General features: G+C 33.3%; 1 protein-coding gene across 1 annotated transcript in view; it reads left to right on the top strand.

Annotated features, from left to right (window-relative positions):
* The first annotated feature begins 268 nt into the window (after positions 1–268).
* Positions 269–22,508, top strand: part of LOC129220071 (receptor-type tyrosine-protein phosphatase T-like) — a 123,673-nt gene continuing 101,433 nt past the window's right edge. Inside the window, exons 1-8 of the mRNA XM_054854407.1 lie at positions 269–290; positions 2,625–2,758; positions 5,948–6,125; positions 8,231–8,482; positions 8,683–8,814; positions 19,244–19,405; positions 20,360–20,500; positions 21,792–21,968. Coding sequence (XP_054710382.1) covers positions 269–290; positions 2,625–2,758; positions 5,948–6,125; positions 8,231–8,482; positions 8,683–8,814; positions 19,244–19,405; positions 20,360–20,500; positions 21,792–21,968 — 1,198 coding nt within the window. The remainder of the gene's footprint in view (positions 291–2,624; positions 2,759–5,947; positions 6,126–8,230; positions 8,483–8,682; positions 8,815–19,243; positions 19,406–20,359; positions 20,501–21,791; positions 21,969–22,508) is intronic.

Genomic DNA, 22,508 nt, shown 5'->3' with positions numbered 1-22,508 from the left:
TAATATCATAAAGAATGGTATTAATATATAATTAAAGTGAAAAGTTGGGATAAAGTTACGAAATTACATATTAATGCCTTTAAAACCAAAAAGGAACAATGAACACTTATGTATCTTTTATATGTTGTCTGCCTCATATTATTAGTTCTGACTTATCTCTATTCAAGATGTTAAAACTTATAAAATTGAAAAGTCGTGAAAAAAATATATTCAAAAGGAATTTCAAGTAAATGCATTTCTAAAATTTCAAGAAGCCAATGAAAGTAAAATGTTAGCTCTTCCAAAAAGAGGTAAGTTGGACCGTGATGCTACCAATAAACAAGCATAAATAAAGCGATTTCTGTGAAATCAAATTCAAAATAACGTTAAAATTTAATCTCGAAATCCAAACAAAAATAAAAATGAAAACCAATGTAACGAAAGCGAAATTGTAAAATACTGCGGTTGCGTCAAAAACAATCGGAAATAAACGCATCGTTCATCCTTTAGTTTCATAAGCAAAAATAAAATGCTTATATAATGTTGGGGGGGGGGGCGAGATCCAAGTACAATCACACGTCACTCGTAAACGAATCAGAACAAGAGAAAAAGTAAAACAAATATCTTTCAGATACTAGCTTTTCTTTTTCTTTTTTTTTTTTTAAACCTTTTTTTTTTAATCCAAGAAAAATATTTTTAGCGGAAAGGAGCAAAAGTCTTGGAGGAGAGGATTATATATACTATTATGCACTCAGGACAAATTTTAAATAAAATGTGTCCATGGCTCTTATTAGTCTTACTCGAATGGGTATTTGGACATATTTCGACTACCAAAATCCATACACTCCAAAATCCTGACAAAAAATATCCCAACAAATCACTGTCTCGAAAGACCAAAATTTCGACAGAGCTGAAATCGCAACACGGTTAAAATCCCGACTCAGCAAAAATCCCGATAGGATCAAAATGCAAAATCGACGACATTTGCTCCAAAATTGACAAAATTGCTAAATATTCTCCTTAGGAACTGGGCTTCTCTGGGATTAACCTCTGAAGTTGGGGAAAGCTCCGTATTACTTCAGGACCCCCCAAATTTTCTATTGGGAAATTTGTCTAAAAACTCAATGCATATTAAAATGACTCGCACTGATAGTACAAGTGCTATTTTAAAAACTGACCCTGAAAAATTCAGATTCATATTTATCACCACCCCCACCTAAAATATAAGCAGGAATTTTGTATATTGTTTACGCTGTACTTCTCTACGAAGAAAGGCACTTAGCTGTTGAAGCAGATTCATCACGTTGCAAAATTAATTAATATAAAATTACTTTGCAATATTACAGCTGGACCAAACTTTATTAAACCGGCTCTAATATTTGTAATATCTTTAAAAATGCATTTAAAAACAGAAACTAGAACTTGTAAGTCCAGTTTTTCTAGGCCCCCTGAAAATTTTGAAGGGAAGCTTAAGCTTCCAACGCTTTTTAAGTAATTAAGCCCTGTTTAGGAAAAATAATTAGAAAATCGTCAAAAATTTCTAAACATCCTAGTTACAACACTTGCGTCTTTAATGAAATTGGGCACAAATTATTTAGTCTAAAACTCCACGCTTAAAACTATTAGAAGAAAGAAAAATGTGACGTTACAGCGATGTAGAGCAAAACAAAATTAACTCTTGCTCCCGAAGAGATTTTTTTTTAAATTGAAATCCAAAAATAAATGAAGAACGAAAGAAAAGTTTCAAAACTTTTCCGAAGAAAATATAATTTAATTAAATAACAGTTCCTCGCCATGGGGAATAACATATAAGCAAGAATGTTAAGGTCTGGCGTCCTTTAAGGACTTATTACCATATATTTCCATTGATTACCAATAGATGAATATATTTTTACCTTTAATGTCAATGTTTTTGTGCAGAAAATTTGTACAAACGTTTAAAATTTCAATTTGCAAAAACATTGTATTAGTAAATGTTTGTGAGGAACATGTTTTAAAATTCCTCCTCTGCAAATTTTGCGAAAGTGCATTAATGTGTTAATTGTGCTTGTATCAAAGGAAAAGGAGTTAATAGACAGCATACTAAAGTTTCATACACTTCAAAACTTCTAGTGTAGTATTTAATTGCAATATTACAAACCTTTTCGTAATAAAGCTCACACTTCATATGTGATTTTTGTTACCTTTTCTGTAGTTCGTCCCTGTAGGGATTTGGGGTTTCTATTAAGATTTTGATCATATATTATTCGGTGTACCATCAATCGTTTTTTTAGATTGTTCGAATTTCAGATGTCTCGAGATTACGACCCAGGCCCATTCCAATGAATAATATTTAAACATTTTTTAAAACCCTTGCTTATAATGACAAAATAAATTTTATTCAGATTGTTTTTCCTCTATTGAAAATGGCTTAAAGTACCAGTTCGTAGGTCACCTTTTAGTTCTATTTTAGGAGAAATATGACACCTAAACAGCACCTGCTGACTCAACTGCTAGGAAAGCTGTTGACCCTTACGTACTACACCTACACCAAGATCGAACGTTAAATTGGGAAAATTAGAATTTGCACCAAAGCAACCAACGAATGAGGACATCTTTGTCGAATAGCGTTTAATTTATTAAATTTATTTAATTTACATTTTTAGGTCAGTTTGATGCAAATTTTACCCTTCAAAATGTTTGGGGAAGACTTCAGGATGGTGCACGGTCCATAATTCAATGTCTCAGTGATGATGCCCATAAGAAAATCAAGTTTTCTAGAAAATTGGATACCGGACAAGTAATTAGAATCCTTTTATCACTTTCCTTGCAAGTTCTTCCATGCATTTATGCTTGTTTTTAAGTAAAACTAAAAATAAATAATGCAAAATAAAACATAAAAACAAAACTATTCATTACCCAAAATAGTTATCTGCTGCATAAACATTCTTTTGTTGATGAAGAAAATAAGTTGTTTTACTGTTTAGAATAGAGTAATTATCCATTTATATGAATCACCCTTTAAGGAGAAGTAGAGAATAATATACTTGCTTGGAAATTTCTTGACTGGCCTTGGATAATTTTTGGCCTGCAAACTTTTCCACTGTCAAAACTTATGTTTTAACTCTTTATAAAACAGTGAGAAGTAACTTTCTACTAAGTTCATGAAGTATTGTTATCCATAATAAACAATTTTACGGCTTCTGATTAGCTTCCAAACATTTGGTAGTCTACTCATAACAGTCACACGGAAGTCTACTTACCGCTTAGTTCGTCAACTGTTTAAGTCATTTTTTTTTTTTTTTAAGCTGGACACTTTTGACAGTTGATGTCTTCAATTTTCGTAAAAATTTCAAGATGTGTTAGTGGTACTATGATAAGAAAAAATGAAGTTTCTTTTTCTAAAAAACTGATTTGTTTGTCTTTGAGTAACGGTCAAAGTTTAAGAAAGGGAAAAAAAAAAAAAAGAGCTAAATATATGATTGCCTGCTTCAAAAGCAATGAATGAACCAAGTCAATTCTTTTAAATGTGTATACTATTTGATACTAGGCACATGCTTGCATAAATACTTTGGTGGCTCACTCATGGCTTTGAGGGCAAAGGTCAATTGAAACTGCTACTTTTTTTAAACCTTTTTTGCCTTGTTTAGGCCCGGATATCTGCTTAAGCCGTGAGTAAAGTTGATAATTTTAAACAAAAATAATCAGTTTTAGGTCAATTACTCTAAAACACCTGAGTCAATAACTTTGAGCAAGATCTGTAATTATGCTCTAAGTGGTGTAGTTTTAGACTCATGACAGAAAACCATGACATCTAATCATCTTACTTAATTAAACGCTCTCAGAAATGATTGTTCCTGTATAAAAGAGCGTTTTTTCACAAGTTTATATACGTGCTACTCAAAATCTTATGAGCTGAAACTCGCATAAATACTAGAACAAATCAACAGTCTAATGTACTTTATGCTCCCAAAATTTCATACTTCCGGTGCAATAAAGTTTTCTGTATCATTGACCACAACATGGCAATTCTCGTAAATCTGATGCGCCATTTTGGAGCACTATATTTTGGAGATCCTAGATCCTCAGGATTCGGCTCTCGGAAGCTGAAAATTAGTATCAGGTTAGTTTGAAAGACATCTCTACGCCTCTGTAAAATTTCATCCCGTTCAGAGATAATCGAGCGGGGACAGTTTGAAAAATCAGGTCAGTTGACGTGGAATCACTCTATGCACATTTCACCTACATCTTTTGTTACTGTCTAACAAATCTGTGTTTTTTTTTTTCTTTTTTTTTTTTTTTTTTGACATTATATTTATATTTTTACTTTTGAGCCTTATTTAATAAATTTGTTTATTTATAAAAGTTTATTACTACATACTAGTGTATATGCAAAGTCTACTGTAATTACGAACTCAATCTCTTACCCAAGTGCAATCCTCTTCCTAAAATATAAGCATTGATTTATGATCATTATAAAGTCGAAAATAACAAAAGATGCATGTGAATTGTCCCAATGTTTACATCAGGGTGATTCCACGTCAACTGACCTAAATTTTTCAAATTGTTCCAACTCGATCATCCCCTAGAAGCGTAGAGATGTTTTTGAAACTAACCTATGCAAATTTTCAGCTTCCGAGATCCAATTCCTGAGTATCTTCGATATCCAAAAAGTAGTGCTCCAAAATTGCGGATCAGCTTTGTGAGAAGAATTGCCATGTTTTGTGGTTAAGACTACAGAAAATTTTATAATACTAGAAGCATGAAATTTTGGGAGTTTAAAGTACATTTGGCTGTTCATTCGTTCTAGTATTTATGTGAGTTTGAGCTCATAAGATTTTGAGTAGCACTCATATAAACTCGTGGAAAAACGCTCTTTTATATTGAAATCATCATTTTTGAGACCGTTTAATTTAAAATGATTAGATCTCATGGTTTTCTGACATGAGTCTAAAACTACACCACGTAGAGCATAATTACAGCTCTTGCTCGAAGTTATTGACTCAGGTGTTTTAGAGTAATTGACCTAAAACTGATTATTTTTGTTTCAGATTATCAACTTTGAGACCGCGTAATTAAAAATGTTGATTAGTTGCCATGGGTTTCTAACCTGGACCTTAAACTGCACTACTTGGACTATAACTATAGCTGTATCCCAAAGTTGTTGACTCGTCGCGATTAAAGTTACTGACCTCTAAACTTGGGCATTTTAAAAAAATCATCGACTTTGAGACCGTTTAACTACTAAAGTCAAGAGAAATGAAAGCATTTTTTTTTTCTTAGTACTCTATTATAATGAGTAGTTGATCATATACTTATTTCCGAGGGTTACTCATGGCTTTAGCAGAAATCCGGGCCTAAACAAAGCAAAAAATGTAGAAAAAGGAGCCATGAGTGAGCCACCAAAATATTTATGCTAGCATGTACCTAGTATCAAGTAGTATCCTTATTTAAAAGAAATGACTTGGTACACTCATTGTTTTTGAAGCAAAGCAATCATATATTTAGCTCTTTTTTTCTTAAGACCCTAAACTTTGACCTCCACTAGAGGACCAACAAGTCAAATTAGAGAGGAAAGAAGTTTCACATTTTCTTATCACCATACTAGCAAAATATCCTGAAAGTTTCAGGAAAATTGAAAGTATCAACTATCAGGCTCAAATTCACTTTGTCCAGCTTAAAAAAAAAAAGATTCTTAATGCCAGAAAGCATATCTTCCTCTTCTCAAAAAAAAAAAAAAAAAAAAGCCGTGGTGTTGAAAAGCTCTTCATCAACTATTACAGCGCTTTTCACGCAAAATCCTTTCAGTGATGGAGAAAAATCGTTTGCATTTTCGAATTCAGCTTTAAAATATACTACCATGATCAGTCAATCAAGTCTCTAGGACATAATTCGTTTTTTTTTCTTTTTTGTAGACCAGTGTAATCATGTGTAAGTTCTTCAAAATCTGAAATTGTTGATTACACTAGTTGCATTTTCACAATTCCAGGGTTCCAAACTGTCAAAGCATTCCCAACAGTTTATGCAAGGGAAACCCGCCTATGCCCGCATCCTGTTCATGCCAAGCGAAGATTCTCTGTCCCGATTCGGCGTGTTTCAGTGCAAAATCATCAAACAGAATATAGCAACGGAAATTGTTACCTTGAAGCTACCCCCTACAAATATAGGTACGCTATGTTTATTATCTACTAAACAAAATATCTAATACACATAAAATTTTTGAAATTTTTCGATTTTCGAAGGATTTACACGTTTTAAGGGATGTTGAATGCGTTTTGACCATTTTCGGAAAATGTTTTGAGTGCATTTATGCGCCTGTGTCTTTTCCTGTTGAGTTAAGAAATAATGCGAAGATCAAGAAATCTATGAAATTTTGTATGGAAATGAGCCCCAATAGGAATAGGCGATGGTTAGTTTATGGCACAAATTCCTCCAATGGGTGGTGCAACCAATTAATATTATCATTAAGCGTGACTGCTGTATTTCAAAAAGTAATCCCAGGATTTGCGCAACAGTTAGTACACAGGTGGACTTCAGTGGGAGCTAACTCGGGCTTTTGCCGCTACTTTTTTGCATTATATTTGAAGAGAATGGAGAAAGAAGGCTTGCATTTTTTACACAAACTGATAAGTCAAGAGCTATTGATGTCACCGGCATTCGCAATTTACGTTCATTTACTTCCTTCTCTTCAGCTAATAAATCGTGATCAATGAGTGTTAACTATATTGTTTTTCGAATTTTTAGCTTGAATCGCAGAGCCCCAAAAACGTGCAATTGAGTCTCGGGGCTCTTTTGAATATAGTTTGCGAATATTGGAGGCGTAAACTGCTCTTTGTTACATCATTATGCGTAAAAACTTATGTATCTTTCATGGATGAATGCTTAATTAACACTACATTACATAGAATATCAACCATACATCGTTGTATAGGAAAATGATTAATTAGTACGGACAAAAATTGGCTTCCCCACTTAAACAATTGAGAAGTTTGTAAATATTTACTTTGATTGGTTTTGGGTTAGTTGAGAAATGGGAAACAGAGTTTCATGGTTTTTAATTTAGATCCTTCCTTGACTCTTGCGTAAATTGAGAGATGAAATTATTATTGAAGACCATATTTCCTGAGAGTAACTGTGAACGAAAAAGTTGATTTTATGGCTGTAATATTGATTATGAATGCGAATGGAATTCGAGCAAAAACTAACCACACAGCGCCCATTCATATTGGTGTTCATTTCCATACAAAATTGTATCCGATTTCTTAGTCCTCGCATTATTTCTAAACTCAATTATGCCACTTATTTCACGTTTGTATATCAGCTGGAGAGGAGAATGTAGGATCATTAACCTTTGGTTAATAACTTTTTCATTAACCTAATAACTTTGGTAAATATCTTAACCTTTGGTAAATAACTAACGTGCCGTCTTCGAGCAATGGTAACGGTAACATCTACATAGTTTGAAACGCTGAACCCGTTTACATTGACCAAAAGCTGGCTCATTGAAGGTACTTTAACACAGCGATAAGAAATTTCTCTAAAATAGGAAAAGCAAGCGGATCATTGCAGGTAGCGTTATTGACCTGTTGCAAAGCGGGATAGTTCAGAGAACATATTGGTCAACTACAGGTTGCAATATTCACTGCATCTGTTGACAATCCATTCTCCCGCCAATTAGCCGGGTCTTAGCATTTCTTTGGTAAACGCACCCATTGTGTGCCTCGTCTTATCTAGTTGTCACTCATCGTAGTTTAGTCTTAAAAATCACCACAAGACTTTCCAATAATAAAATTTCTTCATTGGAGAGGATTCAAAGAACGGCTACAACGCTAGGCTAGTAAGGGTATTTTCAGATTTGGATTATGAAGACAGACTTAAAAGTCTCAATATGCATAGCCTAGAACAAAGAAGAGTCAAGAGAAGATATAATTCAGTTGTTTAAATTTATCAAAATGAAACATGTTAATTGATTAAATCTTGGCACGGAGAGCAGGACGAGGGGTCATTGTTTCAGTCTAAATCTAACCAGGAAATTAGGAAAATTATTTTTTTAGTTGGTTGTGGGCACTTAGAACAGCTTACTGGAAGAGATTGTAATGAGCAAGGGGGAAGGTAGCTTCAAGACGGCCGTTGATCTTTATTGGGGACTAATAAACTAGCTAGGACCTGCATAGGTGGGCCCAGAGCCTGTTGCTGGTTATCATTTGTATAGTTCGTTTACATTTACATAATGTTTCCACTACTCCAGCTTACCTTTCTTATTTTTCTTTAGCTGAGTTGGATGCTTTGAACCCTTATATAGTAACCAGTATAGGAGAGGAGGTAGAACTTGAAGTGAATGTAACAAAAAGCCTGCCTCTGACCTTGAAATGGCTCCACGACGGTGTGGAAGTTCCCGATTGGGAGGGACAAGTCAAGATACAAATCCACGATGTGCAGCAGTCCGATGCCGGTATTTATGAATGCTATTACGAAGGAAGACGAAGTGACAGTGTCCACGCTATTCTACGTCTTATAGTAAGAAGTAAGTTGAATTATTTTTGAGATGTAATGGAACATTTTACGTCGTGTGTTTTCCTACCATGATTCTATTTAATGTTTTATGTATTTTTATAAAAATATTCTACCTTAGTTAACCATGTCCGTAACTAGACATTTGCCCTGTACAGCTTTTCCAAGTTGTTATAAAACTCAGCTATAGCTGATTTTATTTTTTGATTTTAGATTGCCCACCAGAGCTGTATGGAACAGACTGTAGCAGCCAGTGTCCACCTTGTTACAACGGAGGTGTATGTCACGATAAATGGGGTGTGTGTGTTTGCCCCGCTGGTTTTGCAGGACTCAATTGCGAAATGGGTAATATTTTAGGCATTTTACTGCATTAACTTTTGTTTCTTTCTGAATGTTGTAGCTAATATATAAAGTACTTTAGAACCTCTTGAATTCAAGCTCCAGTGATTCAAACGTCTACTAATCTGAACTCAGTTCAGATGATCGTAATTAATAACTTTGAAACAAATTCGAGACTTAAGAGTTCAGAGGAAAATGAGTGACTTTTCAAATTTTAAGACTTGATAATTGACATATTATGCTTCGAGCTCAAAACTGATTTTGCATCACGATGATGAACTCTCATATATATATATATATATATATATATATATATATATATATATATATATATATATATATATATATATATATATATATATACATATATATATATATATATATATATATATATATATATATAACTGGTACACTTTATAATTGAAAGCGAAAGATGGCACTTTTCAATACATATTGGTTTGCTTATTTTTTAAATTAATACATTTAACACAAACCCAAGACTTTACACATTTTAAAAAAGGATAAAATTTGAGTGTGGATATTCGTGTTTTGCAGCGAGTAGTTTAGTTTCATTAGTGAGAGGGAAATGGATCGTTGTACACACAGCTTTATAAATCTATTGTAGATCTTTGGTTCCCAATTAGTAAAATGGACTTCTGGACGACAAAAACATTAGGTCTTAGAAATATTATATTTTATCATTAGATCTAGGTGAAAAATTGAAGAAATCTTTCACACGCTTTGCAGAAAAGTAATGAAATGTCTTGTCAGATGCAGACGGTGAAGTCGAGTGGTGCCTTTCATTCCTCGCTAGGCCTTTAAATTCAAAATTTTCTCTTAACACTCCGTCGGGCGCAACTGATCTATTAGGCACACCTCGAATTCTTTCGTTAGCCACGCTCCCTCAATAGCTCATGGAAAAATGTATATTCATTTTCTCAAATAAACTTGTTACATTCGAAAATCATGAAAAACTTTTATTTCTCTTCTTTGGAGTTTGTAGTTGACATTTTTTTCGTAAGAAAATGTGAACATGAGTAGAAAAGATCAGTAGATCAAAGTGTGCTTCCCAGGCTCAATGCGCCCGATCATGTTCTACAACATATTGCGCCCGACGGAGTGTTAAGAGTTCAGCCCAATTTGAGACCTTATATCTTGTTGACGGGGAGGTGAGGGCAACTTGAAAAGTAAAAATGAAAAATAACAACGTATAATTGCACTGCAAAAAAAAAGCTGTTGTTTTTACAGTAAAATACTGGCAGCTCACATTCCAAAGAAAAACTGCAAAAATTACAATTCTAAACTGTAAAATTTGCAGTACTATACTGTTTTATAACAGACTTTTACTGTGAAATTTACAGCGATAAACTGTAAAATTAGCAGTAATATACTGTCTTTAATGGAGTTGCCCTGTGAAATTAACAATGATTAACTGTAAAATTATCAGTAATATACTGCTTTTCAATAGAACTGCCCTGTAAAACTTACAGTATCAAACTGTAAAATTAGCAGTAATATACTGCTTTTTAATAGAACTGCCCTGTAAAACTTACAGTATCAAACTGTAAAATTAGCAGTAATATACTGTTTTAGGAATGACTTGACCTGTAAATTTAACAGAGATAATATGTAAAATTAACAGTAATATACTGTTTTGTAACGGAATTGCCCTGCAAAATTAACAGTATCAAACTGTAAAGTTGCAGTATTATGCTGCGGAATCAACTGAATTGCGCCATAAAAGCAGCAGTAGTATACGGTTTTATAAATGATTTGTATAGTAAAATTAACAGCAGTAAACCATAAAATAAAGTTATCAATTTTTATGCAAAAGGGTTTTTCACCCTATCGTTGTCTCTTTTCATAGTCGAAATCACTGCTTTTACAGCTGAAGAACAATATAGAAAAGTAAAGCATTTGATTCTGTATGTACGTTGCAGAAATCAGCCTACATACGAAATCTGTTCCTTTTCTAAAGTTTTTCAACAACAAAAATAATGTTTTAGGCTATGAAAAGCGACAAATAAAGAAATATACAACACTTTTACATAAAAATAGTTAACTGCTGCTAAATATATGTTTTATTGATATTAATTTCCTTGTACACAAAATAAATCAATGCCCCATCTCAATATTTTATAAATACCTGTTAAAGAAGAAAAAGTGGTGCATTTTCATTTCTACAAAAAACTTTTAGAACTATTGCAGACTTAAAAATTTACAAATAGAAGGAAATTGCAAAATATGGTCTGAAACTTTATTTTAAGAACAGTTATAGCTTTTTCATAATACAAAACTTTTTGATCCATGAAGGTAGTAAAAATGAGAAAGTTTTTAATATATAACTGAAAATACTACATCGTACCTTCACTAAAATTACTTTTTTCACTTCCAGCATTATTGTAATGCTAAAATGTGCATCATAACGTGGGAAATGTTTTGCAATATGCAATCCATTAAACCTTTAAGTTTATTTTAACTTTATGCATGCAATTATGTGCATTTATTTTTCTTTTATGGTAAAACAGAATATTTTCATGGTTTTCTTCTTTTTTTAATGTTATAAGTTGCATTTAGATCTACTTTATTTGAGAAATATTAGTAACAAACTAATTTTATTTCACACCATATTTGCAGTATACAGCATTTAGACTGCACAGAATGGTTTTTATTCTAAACTGATTATTATAGATTAGATAATACTTTATCCTATTAACCTTTTAAAGTTTACATAGATGAAAACTATAAATATGTGACGGTTTAAAATTCCAGAGCTACTAAACAGAAACAATTTTTTACTCGGTATAATAAAATCTGCAGGTTTATGAGTACTAGTAATAAAGTTAAAAATTGGTTTTACTACTCCAAAAATTATATAACTTTATATTATGTTATACTGTTTTCATGAGAAAAAATGAAACATTCACACCATTAAAAATTGTCAAATTATTTTATTTCGTATACATCACCTATAAATATCGATTAGTAGTTTTTACAGTGAAATTGCAGAAATTCATTTAAAACCGAAGGCTAATTTTTTCAAGGATAACATTTTTATGTTACAAACTTGATTCTTCTTTGTGACATCTTTGCCGACTTAGGTGCCATCATTAGGCCTTATATCATGAAAGCATCTGTCAAAATAAAAATTGTTAGAATCTCATAAAACTTGTGGACACCAAAAAACATTCATGGAAAAATCAAATTACGTAGGTATAAAAATACGCCCTAAAATGATTAAAATTATGAATATGAATGATCTGAAATTAAGATTGCCCTGGGAAGTTGCTTTTATTTTTAAACCGCTTAACATATACCTAAATTGTAATTGAATCGTTTATTTCAGGAACCAGTTAAGCGCAACATATGTTGTTTTAAGGAGAAAAAAAAAAAAAAAACTGCTGTGCAGCAATTTGGAAACTACGCAATTGAAACGGTGGTTTATTAGTGTCTAATTAAAATAGACCTAATCTGAATAATTTACATAAGAACTCAAAAAAGAAAAAAGAAAGAACATAATCTTACATTTTATCTTCCATGTCAAGAAATGCATTTATACTGGTTTCTGAAATACAATTTTAAAAAATCCTTCTAACTTTCGGTAGTTCTGAAGGATTTTGTAATACATAGGAGACCGTTGATTAAGAGTAATATTTATTTTTTTCGATCGGATAACTGAAGTGATCGGTGATTGGGAGAATATATATCTTAAGGATAATAAAACTTGAAACTAGTTTCTTCTTATAATAGGCTACAGATTTTTGGATTGCAATATGTTTACTTCAAAGCAATAATTAGGATGCGGTAGAGAATTATTTTTTTAGAAAATGGAGCAAGGTTGACGTTTAAGACAACCAATTGGGAAATATAGAGGTATTCATTTAAAACAATGAATACTGCATCTAGCCTCTTTTAGCCCCCCCCCCTCCCCGAGTTGCTATAGTAGCACTGAAAACCGTAGATGTTTTTTCTTTCTTTTTCTTTTTTTAAAACATATTCCATTCCAACACTTGTTAACAGCTCAAGCTATGTTCAACTGATACCAGCTTCATATTCTTTTTCTTTGACAGCTGCCTATTATTAGAAATCTGAATATGAAACAATGAGTGATGTAAAATAATTATTTAGATTTCTGTACTTAATATGAAATATTTTACTTATAATTTTTTAAAATATTTTTTTTCATACATTTTATTCCACAATTGTGTTATTATATTGTTTAAATTCAATTTTTTGGAGCTTTTTTCTGAGTACTAAGGAATTGCATAAAAAAATCATTTGAGTTGAAATAAAATAATACCGTAAGAGCATTCTATCTTATATCTGTCTTAATATTTAAGCATAATTTAAGATGTTTCATTTATATTTTATGTCTTTCAAAATGTGGACGCCCCCCCCCCCCCCGTTTTGAACAGCTATCGATGTCCCCATTTAATCCACCAGCGACTTTTTTTTAAAGTGCTACTTCTTTTGATAGGATTTAGACAATTTATCTTTAAGTTTTCCAGAATTTACCTGAAACCCGGAAGAAACAATTCTATATTCCCAAAATCAAGATGGCTTAGTTAAAGTCAATTCAGTAAAAAGTGAAAATCGATCAGAAAAGTTGAAAGTTTTTAACAAAAGAATAAATCGACAAACATGTCAAGAAATAGATTAAATCTGATACTGCCAGTTCTAATCATTAAGAAATTGTAAGTCCACATTTGGCCCGCCGTCCTTGTTGTAAACAATGCTACCCTTCTTGGAAATGCTTGACAGAGGACCGCACCTGTTTTAACTGTAAATTTAAATATGCTCACATTTGCAAAATAACTGCTTTTTATTTGCATTATAATAAAAATAATTTATAATTTCGTTTGATAAGTGTCACAAGTCTGAATATACGAAGAAAGTTTCACACGCTGTAAAACATCGTACTTTAAACTCTAATCTTTATTGTTGCTCTCATTATGAAGTTGACTTTAAATTTTGTTCCTTTAAATTTTTACAAACATACGTACAATAAATAATAAAGTACTTAACATTCTAATTTGGTTCCTTCAATTTTAATAACATGTAAAAACAAAGAATCAGTGCTCTAAAATTTACTGGAAAATAAAAATAAAAAATAAATAAATAATGAAATAAACTACGTTTAATTTAGCACTAGCAACAGAAATTTCTATATTCCGGTGATTCTTGAAATGATAATATTCAACTACCCGTAAAAACCAACATTGAATTACAAGTTTAAAAAACCCAGACGTAAATGAATTGTATAATCCATCACATTTAAATAAAAAAAAAAATTAGTTTATCTTGTTCCAATACATAGTTCTTGATTGTAACATAAAACCTGACAACGGGCACACAAAAATCAGCTTTAGGGGCCTAATATGGCACACAGACCGTAGGATAGGCTTTAGTGGCTAAGAACGCTCTAAAACTCAAAAGCATTTGTGATTACAAATTACATCCTAAAACATAAAAATATAAATGAAAAAGGTACTTATAAACTTCCAATACCAGCATTCATGTCACTAAGTGAATCATCTCAACATCGTTCAGACTAGAGGCTTCTTTGAAATTCCAAGCGGAACACAACCACGAACTGCCATCTTGATAAAATGAGATCACCCATTCAATTCTGGTCACAAGTTACGTAGTTCTTTACATTTGCATACCACTAAACTCATAGAAATAATATTGCATTAGTGAATAAATTTAGATGAAGGAAATTCAGGCGGCTAGAATGAAATACTTTAAGACATGAATAAAAAAAAATAGAAATATATTACAGGCCATCCGTTTGTGTGCACAAATTATAAGTTAAACATAATGGAATAATTGAAACATTTCAGAAAAAGAAAAAAACTCTAGAAAAATGTCATTGCAATTCAGCTTTATGTAAATTTTCCCTAGAGAAAGGTTTTGTAAAGCAATCAGATACATTATTTTTAGTTTCAACAAATTGTATTCCAAATTCATTTTTATCAATCAAATTCCTTAGGAAATAGTACCCCACATCAATCTGCTTAGTTCTGCAATTTCCTATTGCAGAACTAGAAAAATCGATTGCAACTAGATTGATTAATTGTACTCTGTACTGTGACAATCTAAAATTCTGAACTCTTTTTGTAGCCAATTGATTTAAAATTCCTTTAACCCACATCCTTAGATTATTCACTAATTGAAATATACTCCGCTTCCATCCCCCCTCCCATTGAAATCCGGTCGTCGTGATTCGAGGCGTAATCTGTATCAGAATGACAATGATTTATTCAATTTACAGACAAAATTTAGATTTCAGGGATGGACAAACCTTTCAGGTTGTCTCACAAATCTCCTCTTTTACATCCGCATATAGATACGCATTGCAAACATCTACATGGAAATGGACTCAATGTAGCTTATACATAACAATTCAAAAGAAAGCTTCAATCAATGGAAAGGAAATTACTAGAGAGAACACTTGCAAAAAGTACCCCCCCCCCACCTGGTGGGTATTTAAAATTACCAGTCTGGTCTTGAAGCGCATTATTTTATTCTGCTCATTTGTTTTTAAATAAAAAAACCCATCTGTACCCTTTTTTCTTTCTAAAACTTTCATTCATTGGAACCAATACGTAAACGTTTTTTTCTCATATCACCTGAATTTCTTGAGCCATTCCGTTTTGCCAATTTTAAATCTCGGAAATGTTAGCTTCTAGCATACTTGAATTATCCCCCCTATCTTCATAAAAATCCTATACTTTTCTTGAATTATCATCACAAGTGAAATTAAAATATTTTGTGTCATATTCAATTTTATTTTCAGAACAATAAACCTCGGCTTCACGATTCGGACTTTAGAACCGTCGTGTTAATAGAATAATACTTATCCCTGCATTCTTTATTTTGCCTCGGACTTGCTTTAACCCATTTAATTCTCAACATGCTATTTTATGATTTTCAGAATATTCTACTTCAGATTTACTCAGTAGTGAAATAAAACTGTGTCCCTCTGTTTCTCGTTCCTGGGGGGGGGGAGGGGGGGGGGTCGCCCAGAATTTATTTTCATCGAATTTAACATTCAGCGTTTCTGTCACTTCGCGATTTTTGAGATCCCAAATTCTGTAACCTTTCGTATGAAACGCATATCCTACCATGACTCCTTGTTGAGTTCTCATATCCAATTTGTTTATTTTCTGTTTTGGAAGTCCAATATACGAAATTCAGCCAAAAAAACCCCGGGAGTGTTTAATAGATGGCTTTCTTCCCCCAAATAGCTCAAAATAGGTTTTGTTTAATAGATGGCTTTCTTCCTCCAAAAAGCTCAAAAAAGGGTTTGGGTTTTCCTTTTAAAACCGCTCTAGTCCGTAAGCAGTGGAAGTACATAGCTGCTTCGGCTCAAAACTGCTGAGGCACATTCGATTCATTTAAAAGTTTCCATTCATTTAATGTTAACTTATAGTGTTCTATGACGCTACTTTGTTATTGTTGGGATTTGTTGGTTTTTTTCCGATTCTTATGCTTTGGTCGCTCAGGTAAATTTCAAACCGGGAGTTCAGAAATTCCTTTCCGTTATCGGAGCTTTGCCACAAATCTCTCTTATCTTTTGAAACCTGACAAAGTGTTCTTAAACCTCACTTTTCTTCTTAAAGAAATAAACTGGAGAGTTTCTTGGAAAATCGTCTATTATTGTGAAAATAATTCCCCCCCCCCTTTAAAGAACTCAACTGCTAAGGAACCCATCGTATTCAAATGCAAAAGATCTTGGCGTTGGCCTGAATCTCCGTTACAGGTTTAAACGAAATTCTCCGATTTTTTCATTTTACACGGATAACAATCTGACATATTTTTACTTTTGATAAGCAGTAAAAGACAGTGAAGTACAGAATCACACTTTTCATTATTTATAATATACTTTTTGTCTTCATCCTGAACATGTTGATGCCAAAATTTAAGACTCAAAGTGTTCTAAAAGTTAAAATGTAAGGAAACTGATGAGTTTCAAGGTTATAAGAGGTTCAAATCTGTAGTTCTCGAGCATCTACTTTTCTAAATGAGCATGTCCTTCAAAGCGAATAAAATATGACAAACAATGCATAATAATGTAAATATTCTACTTTAAATTTAAAAGCTGTAATTTTGACGAGAACGAAACACTGCCAGATCAGAAATGAAAAGCCGAAAATTTTAAAATATAGCCAGGCACGGCCTGAACTTAAATATGTTGCGAAGACGTATAATCTCAATTTGCCAAATGGAACTTAAATATTTGCCGATAAATAAAATACTGGTGAATGCACACATTAAGTACGCACAATTAAGTACAATATCTAATGAAATTTGGTCATTCGAAAATTTAAAAATTGCAACATTACAATTATGTCCCCAAATTTGCCGAATAGCCAGACAAAATTTTCCCAATATGGCATTTTTGGGGAGGTCATAGAGACTTCCCGTGACCTCCAATCGAGTGCCTTTAAATATCGTTTCTAAAATTATTTTTACGTTCAGAAGTTTCAATGGTACTAGTGCAATTTTCCTGAAGTAAAACTTTAATTTCCTGCTGACGCAAATATAAAACTTTTAAAACACAAGGGTTTCGTTTTGTATTTTAAGATGCTTATTTTTTAAGGTTTTTTTTTTTTTTTTGAGTTCTTTATTTATGACTTTTTAATTATTATTATTTCACTTTCGACCGATAAGTATGAAAGCTGGCTCCAGATTTCAGAGAATTTTGAGTCGTTCAGACATCAGATTATTGTATTTCCACAGTATCAAATTCTTCAACAAAAAACCATCAGTAAATTGTATACTGTTTGCATGTCTCTCTGTCACGTTGTTATTTTATTTATTTACATTTTATTCATCGAATTATGTACAGAATATAAAAGCTACTGACGCTATAACGTAAAGTTTTTCAATAAAATGGTTAAATGCAAAATGTTAAAGAATTTAAAACTGAACATAAGAAAGAAAAAAAAAAAAACAGAAGAAAGAAGTCAATCGCGATATGCTAAAAATTCACTAGAGAACATAAAAATTCAAATTTTAAGTACGGACATAGTATATAACACAAAATGTAATCGTACACAAAGTTTAATGTTCTAATAACTTTAAATACGATCAAGAAAGGAATTGATTTATTTTTAAACAAAATTTGAGTTTCAGAAAATGTTTAAAAACTATCACACGTGCAGTAAAATATTCAGAATCACAACAACTACTCAGATTTTTGCTAGAAAGCAATCGCTGCAACTTAGCAACTATAAGAAATTGCAAAGTCAGCATCAACGAATATTGGGATACGAATTGCGATTTCAAAATAAACTGTTATTTTACATACATTCTCGATGATAAAGAAAACTATATTTTGAGGAAAAAGGAATGAATAATATAACCAGCACTCACCTTTAACTTGGATTACAGTTGAGCAATCCTGCCTCAGCACACCCGAATCATCAAAAAACATGGCTGCCAATATCTTGAATTCATTAGTTTCTGTTCCCGTATGAAAGAAACACCTTTTGCGCATCGTTTTGCGCAATCTAAAGTATTTTTACAGTTTTCTCTGTTATTTGGCAGAGCAGTATTAAACTGTAAGAAAAAGCAGTATATTACTATAAAAACAAAAATTATTTTTTGCAGTGTGCACAAAATTGTAGATTGCTGCAAAACATGTTTAGGGGTTGCAAGGAACCTCTTTTTCAATTCAAAATAAGTGAGCTCAAAGATCCGACAAAAGCGTTTGGTTTTTGTCGGATGTCTTTTAATCTACAAGCTTTGTTATTTTGCTTTTGTGACCGGAGGGTTACAGATTCGATCCTAGTCGGTCGAAGATTCAGTCTGCATTAATGGTGAATGGGGCTCGTGGCCACAAAGTCCTCTAAGTGAAAAGATACCTCTAGGGGTGCTGGACCAGGAATTGCTCGGCTTCTGGTTTGGATAAAAAAAACCAGAGCTGTCTTCAGGGTTTACCCAACTGGTTAAACCACAAATTGTGATAGGAACGGGGAACCTTGGAGTGAGAAGACGACTGACAAAAAAAAAAAAAATCTTTTTTGCTTTGAAAAAAGTGTTTCTTGCAACTCCGTAACACGTGTTAGCAGCAATCTGTAATTTTGAGCAGTTATACGTTGTTATTTCTTATTTTCACTATGTTTCACACTGATATTTCGATTGCTTCCTGTTTATTTGTTTATTTTTTTCATTATTGCACAATGTCTCCAATTCCTTAGTTTGCACCATCAATAATTGCAAATGAAGTCATGACAACTGCGAGAGGGGGGGGGGGATTCCGCATCTCCATATAGTTATAAATATTCAGCACTTACCGTCTCCTTTTTCTGGAGAACTTGAAATGGCAAGCCTGCGTTTTTTTGTGTGCGATATTGTTGCGCTTTTGTATAGAGAAAATCTGATTAACGGTTCTTGCATTTTACTTAATTATTTTTTTTTACTGTAGCGTGCGGCGGCAATCATTTTGGGGCTGACTGCAACAAATTCTGCTCTCCCCCACAAAATAATAGTAACGCAGATGAGCTGTGTGCCTCTCATCTGTTCTGCAAGCCCGATCCCTATGGATGTTCCTGTGCTCCCGGGTTCAAGGGTCCGATCTGCATGCAACGTAAGTTTCCCTCAAAATTTGTCGCTAATGTTATTTTAGATGCTTGAAACATCTTGTAAATGCATAATTTTGTTCCAACTGCGCATGGTTAACATTACTAACATTTTCAATGAAAACTTTCATGTACGTATTCTGGAAACAAGAAAAAAACAAAAATAATATTGAGCAATGAGGAAAAATATCAAAACCGGAGTCAAAGATATGTTGGCATTATCTGTAAAAAACGATAAAAAAAACTGTTGAATAAAATGTCGTCGTCCCCCACCACAAATAAGATTTAGTTCAGAACATCTAGCATACAGCCCTTAGCATTGATTTAAATTTTGATAGCTTAAACTCAAATTATAATTTTCGCAATGATGAATTGCGATTGGACCCTACTGGTTGGGTGTCTTTCTTTTTCTACAAATGACTCTTAAAGCAATCGTAATTGTGAAACAGAAGATTTAAATTCAGAACTTTCAAATTCAAATGAATGCCAGGGGCTGAATGCTGGATGTTGTGTGGTGGATGCCTAAAGAGGAGGATTGTGTAAAGACCTGAGGGTTGACTATAAATAAAGTAGACTTCGGGGGATATGTGTCTCACCGCCCAGGAGGAGGGACTTAGACGCCACCACCCAGCAGCAGCACTTCCACACGAAGACCGGTTTACAATGACCCAGAACTTAAAAGTGACCTAAAATGCCAATTTCAATCCAGTGACGACAATTAGCAATTCGTCATTGTTCGAAAAACCTACGAAATTGGTTGCAAAACAGACTATTAAAAAACTTCAAAATTCTAAGGGGTGATAGCTAATCGCCGATTAGAGGTGCCACAGGAGACAATGGATGTTAACACTGAATTTACAAATGGCGACCCCTTTTACTAAAATTTTGGAGGAGTTATTTCCTTAGTATCTGTGAAAGTATCGGTTCTCTTTAATGAAATTCATTCATTTTCACTTTTCTAGATTGTGATCCTGGTTGGTATGGCGCAGATTGCAAACAACCTTGTCACTGTGCGTATGGGATCAGTTCCTGCAATCGGATTACTGGCGCTTGTGAAGGAGGCTGCGCTAGAGGCTGGAGGGGGAGCTCTTGTCAGATAGAAGGTATGTCATTTATTACGATTTCGACTTTTTTTTATACAGTAAAACCTGTCTATAACAATATCGTCTTTAGCAATAAACCTGTCTAAAACGATATTTTCCTTGATCCTAGCAAAATGGAAGCATAAATAATCAAACTGTCTATAACGATAACCTGTCTATAACAATATTTTTTTAGGTCCAAAAGTATCGTTGTAGACAAGTTTTACTGTAGCAGCAATTGATGAAGAACATCGAAAGCAAAACTCCAAACAACGAACACCGAAACCTCTTCTTATCGTCTAATCTATCAATGGTTGTTTTAAGTAAAGCCCTGAATCGTAGAATAAAGTAGCGACAAGTCCGCCATCTTGGGGCTAAGCGATGCTTTCTCGTTATGTCTGCCATGGTGAAGTAGTGTGTTTTGCTGCTTGATTGTGGTTTTTTTATTAACTCTATATTAATCCACAATCAAGAAGCAAAATACGTTACTTCACTATAGCAGACATAGGAGGAAAATGACATTGAGCCCCAAAATGGCAGACGCGTCGCCATTTAAGCTACAATCTAGAGGTTTAGTTTTGGGCACGTAAAAATAAGAAACTGGTTAATTCGGTGAAAATCGCAGAAAATTACTGATTTTACTACCACCACACAGCTATGGTCGTAAAAATAGAGTGTCTCCGGAGTCATAAAGGAAGAAACAAGGCAAATTTAGTGAGGAATGCATTTTTCATTTGTGTTGAATTCTGTATTAACTTTTCATATGAGGCAGTGAGAAGCAAAGGGATGTAAGTGGACATTTTCAAGTTTTGAGTAAAACGTGTTTAAAGATAACATCCTAGGTAGGCTTACATTGAAATTCTTTTTCTAAATCATGCTGTACAGCAGCAACTACCAGGGCTACTAGTACCATTTCTTGCCCCAAGACAGAAAAGAGGTTCACCTATCATGTGTACAATTCTATCTCTTCGTATTCCAAATAAAATTCGTATCTCCAAATTTTATATTTTTCCACTTAAATTCTTTTGCTTCTCACGGCCTCATATGTTCATTAAATCAGCAGAAAAGAAGCTTACAAACTTGAAAAGTATAAAAAAGTAATAGTTCGACGTGTGAAAGTGTGTTATATCTACCGATTAGGATATTCAACGAAATATCAAGATTATTCAATACTACACGAAAACCACGAAAATGGAATGTAGTTCTTGTTTCTTTTTGTTCTTTTATTTGAAATATCCTTAAGCGATATTTCCACTAATTACCTCTAACTACACAAATGATGCTTCTAACTCTTTTTTCATGTACATTGCAGATCCGAATTCCAACAGTAATTTCATTGAAACAACAACCATGGCCTACTGCAAAGCAGGTAGTTATGGTCCAAGCTGTGAGAGACCATGCCGCTGCGCAGGTGGTGAACACTGCCAAATCGTCACCGGACACTGCCCCTCCGGATGTGAAGAAGGATGGGGAGGGCCATCGTGTGGAGGTAATATCCATAATGTTTCCTTGGGAGTACATTAAGTTTACAATACTTTCTCACTAAACTACCATTTGGTGTCCTAGATAGAAGGCGCATAACAAACGAACTTATTTGAACCTTGTTAAATTGAAATTCAACTTTAACAGAAAAATAATTGTGCCTCTTCAAATTATATTACAGTACAGTAACTGCTGCTGTTGGAGGGGGGGGGGGGGGAGTGCCGTGCCGTTCTAGAAGAAAAAAAAATGTGTATTTTTTAGTGTTAAAGCAATTCAAATGTAATTTAGTATATTGGTTTCAAACCATCTTTGCCAAGTGCAACTCGGTATCTTTTACAAAAAGAAAAATTGGCGGTCCTTTGGATTTAACGTTAGCTAAGTTTCCATAAGTGAAACCCAGTGGTACAGCGGTAGCGCTTCGAGCTCCCACGCCGCAGGCCAGAGTTTTATCCCCGGGTTGGGCATGGTAAAAAAAACTTCCATGTGCAGAGATTGAACTGTTTTTCTTTTAGTTATGCATTATTTTGACATTGGTAATAGTTTTTGA

This window comes from Uloborus diversus, chromosome 4 (assembly GCF_026930045.1).
Source record: "Uloborus diversus isolate 005 chromosome 4, Udiv.v.3.1, whole genome shotgun sequence".
In the NCBI taxonomy this organism is placed as follows: Eukaryota; Metazoa; Arthropoda; class Arachnida; order Araneae; family Uloboridae; genus Uloborus; species Uloborus diversus.
This window is presented reverse-complemented; position numbering and strand designations above follow the sequence as displayed.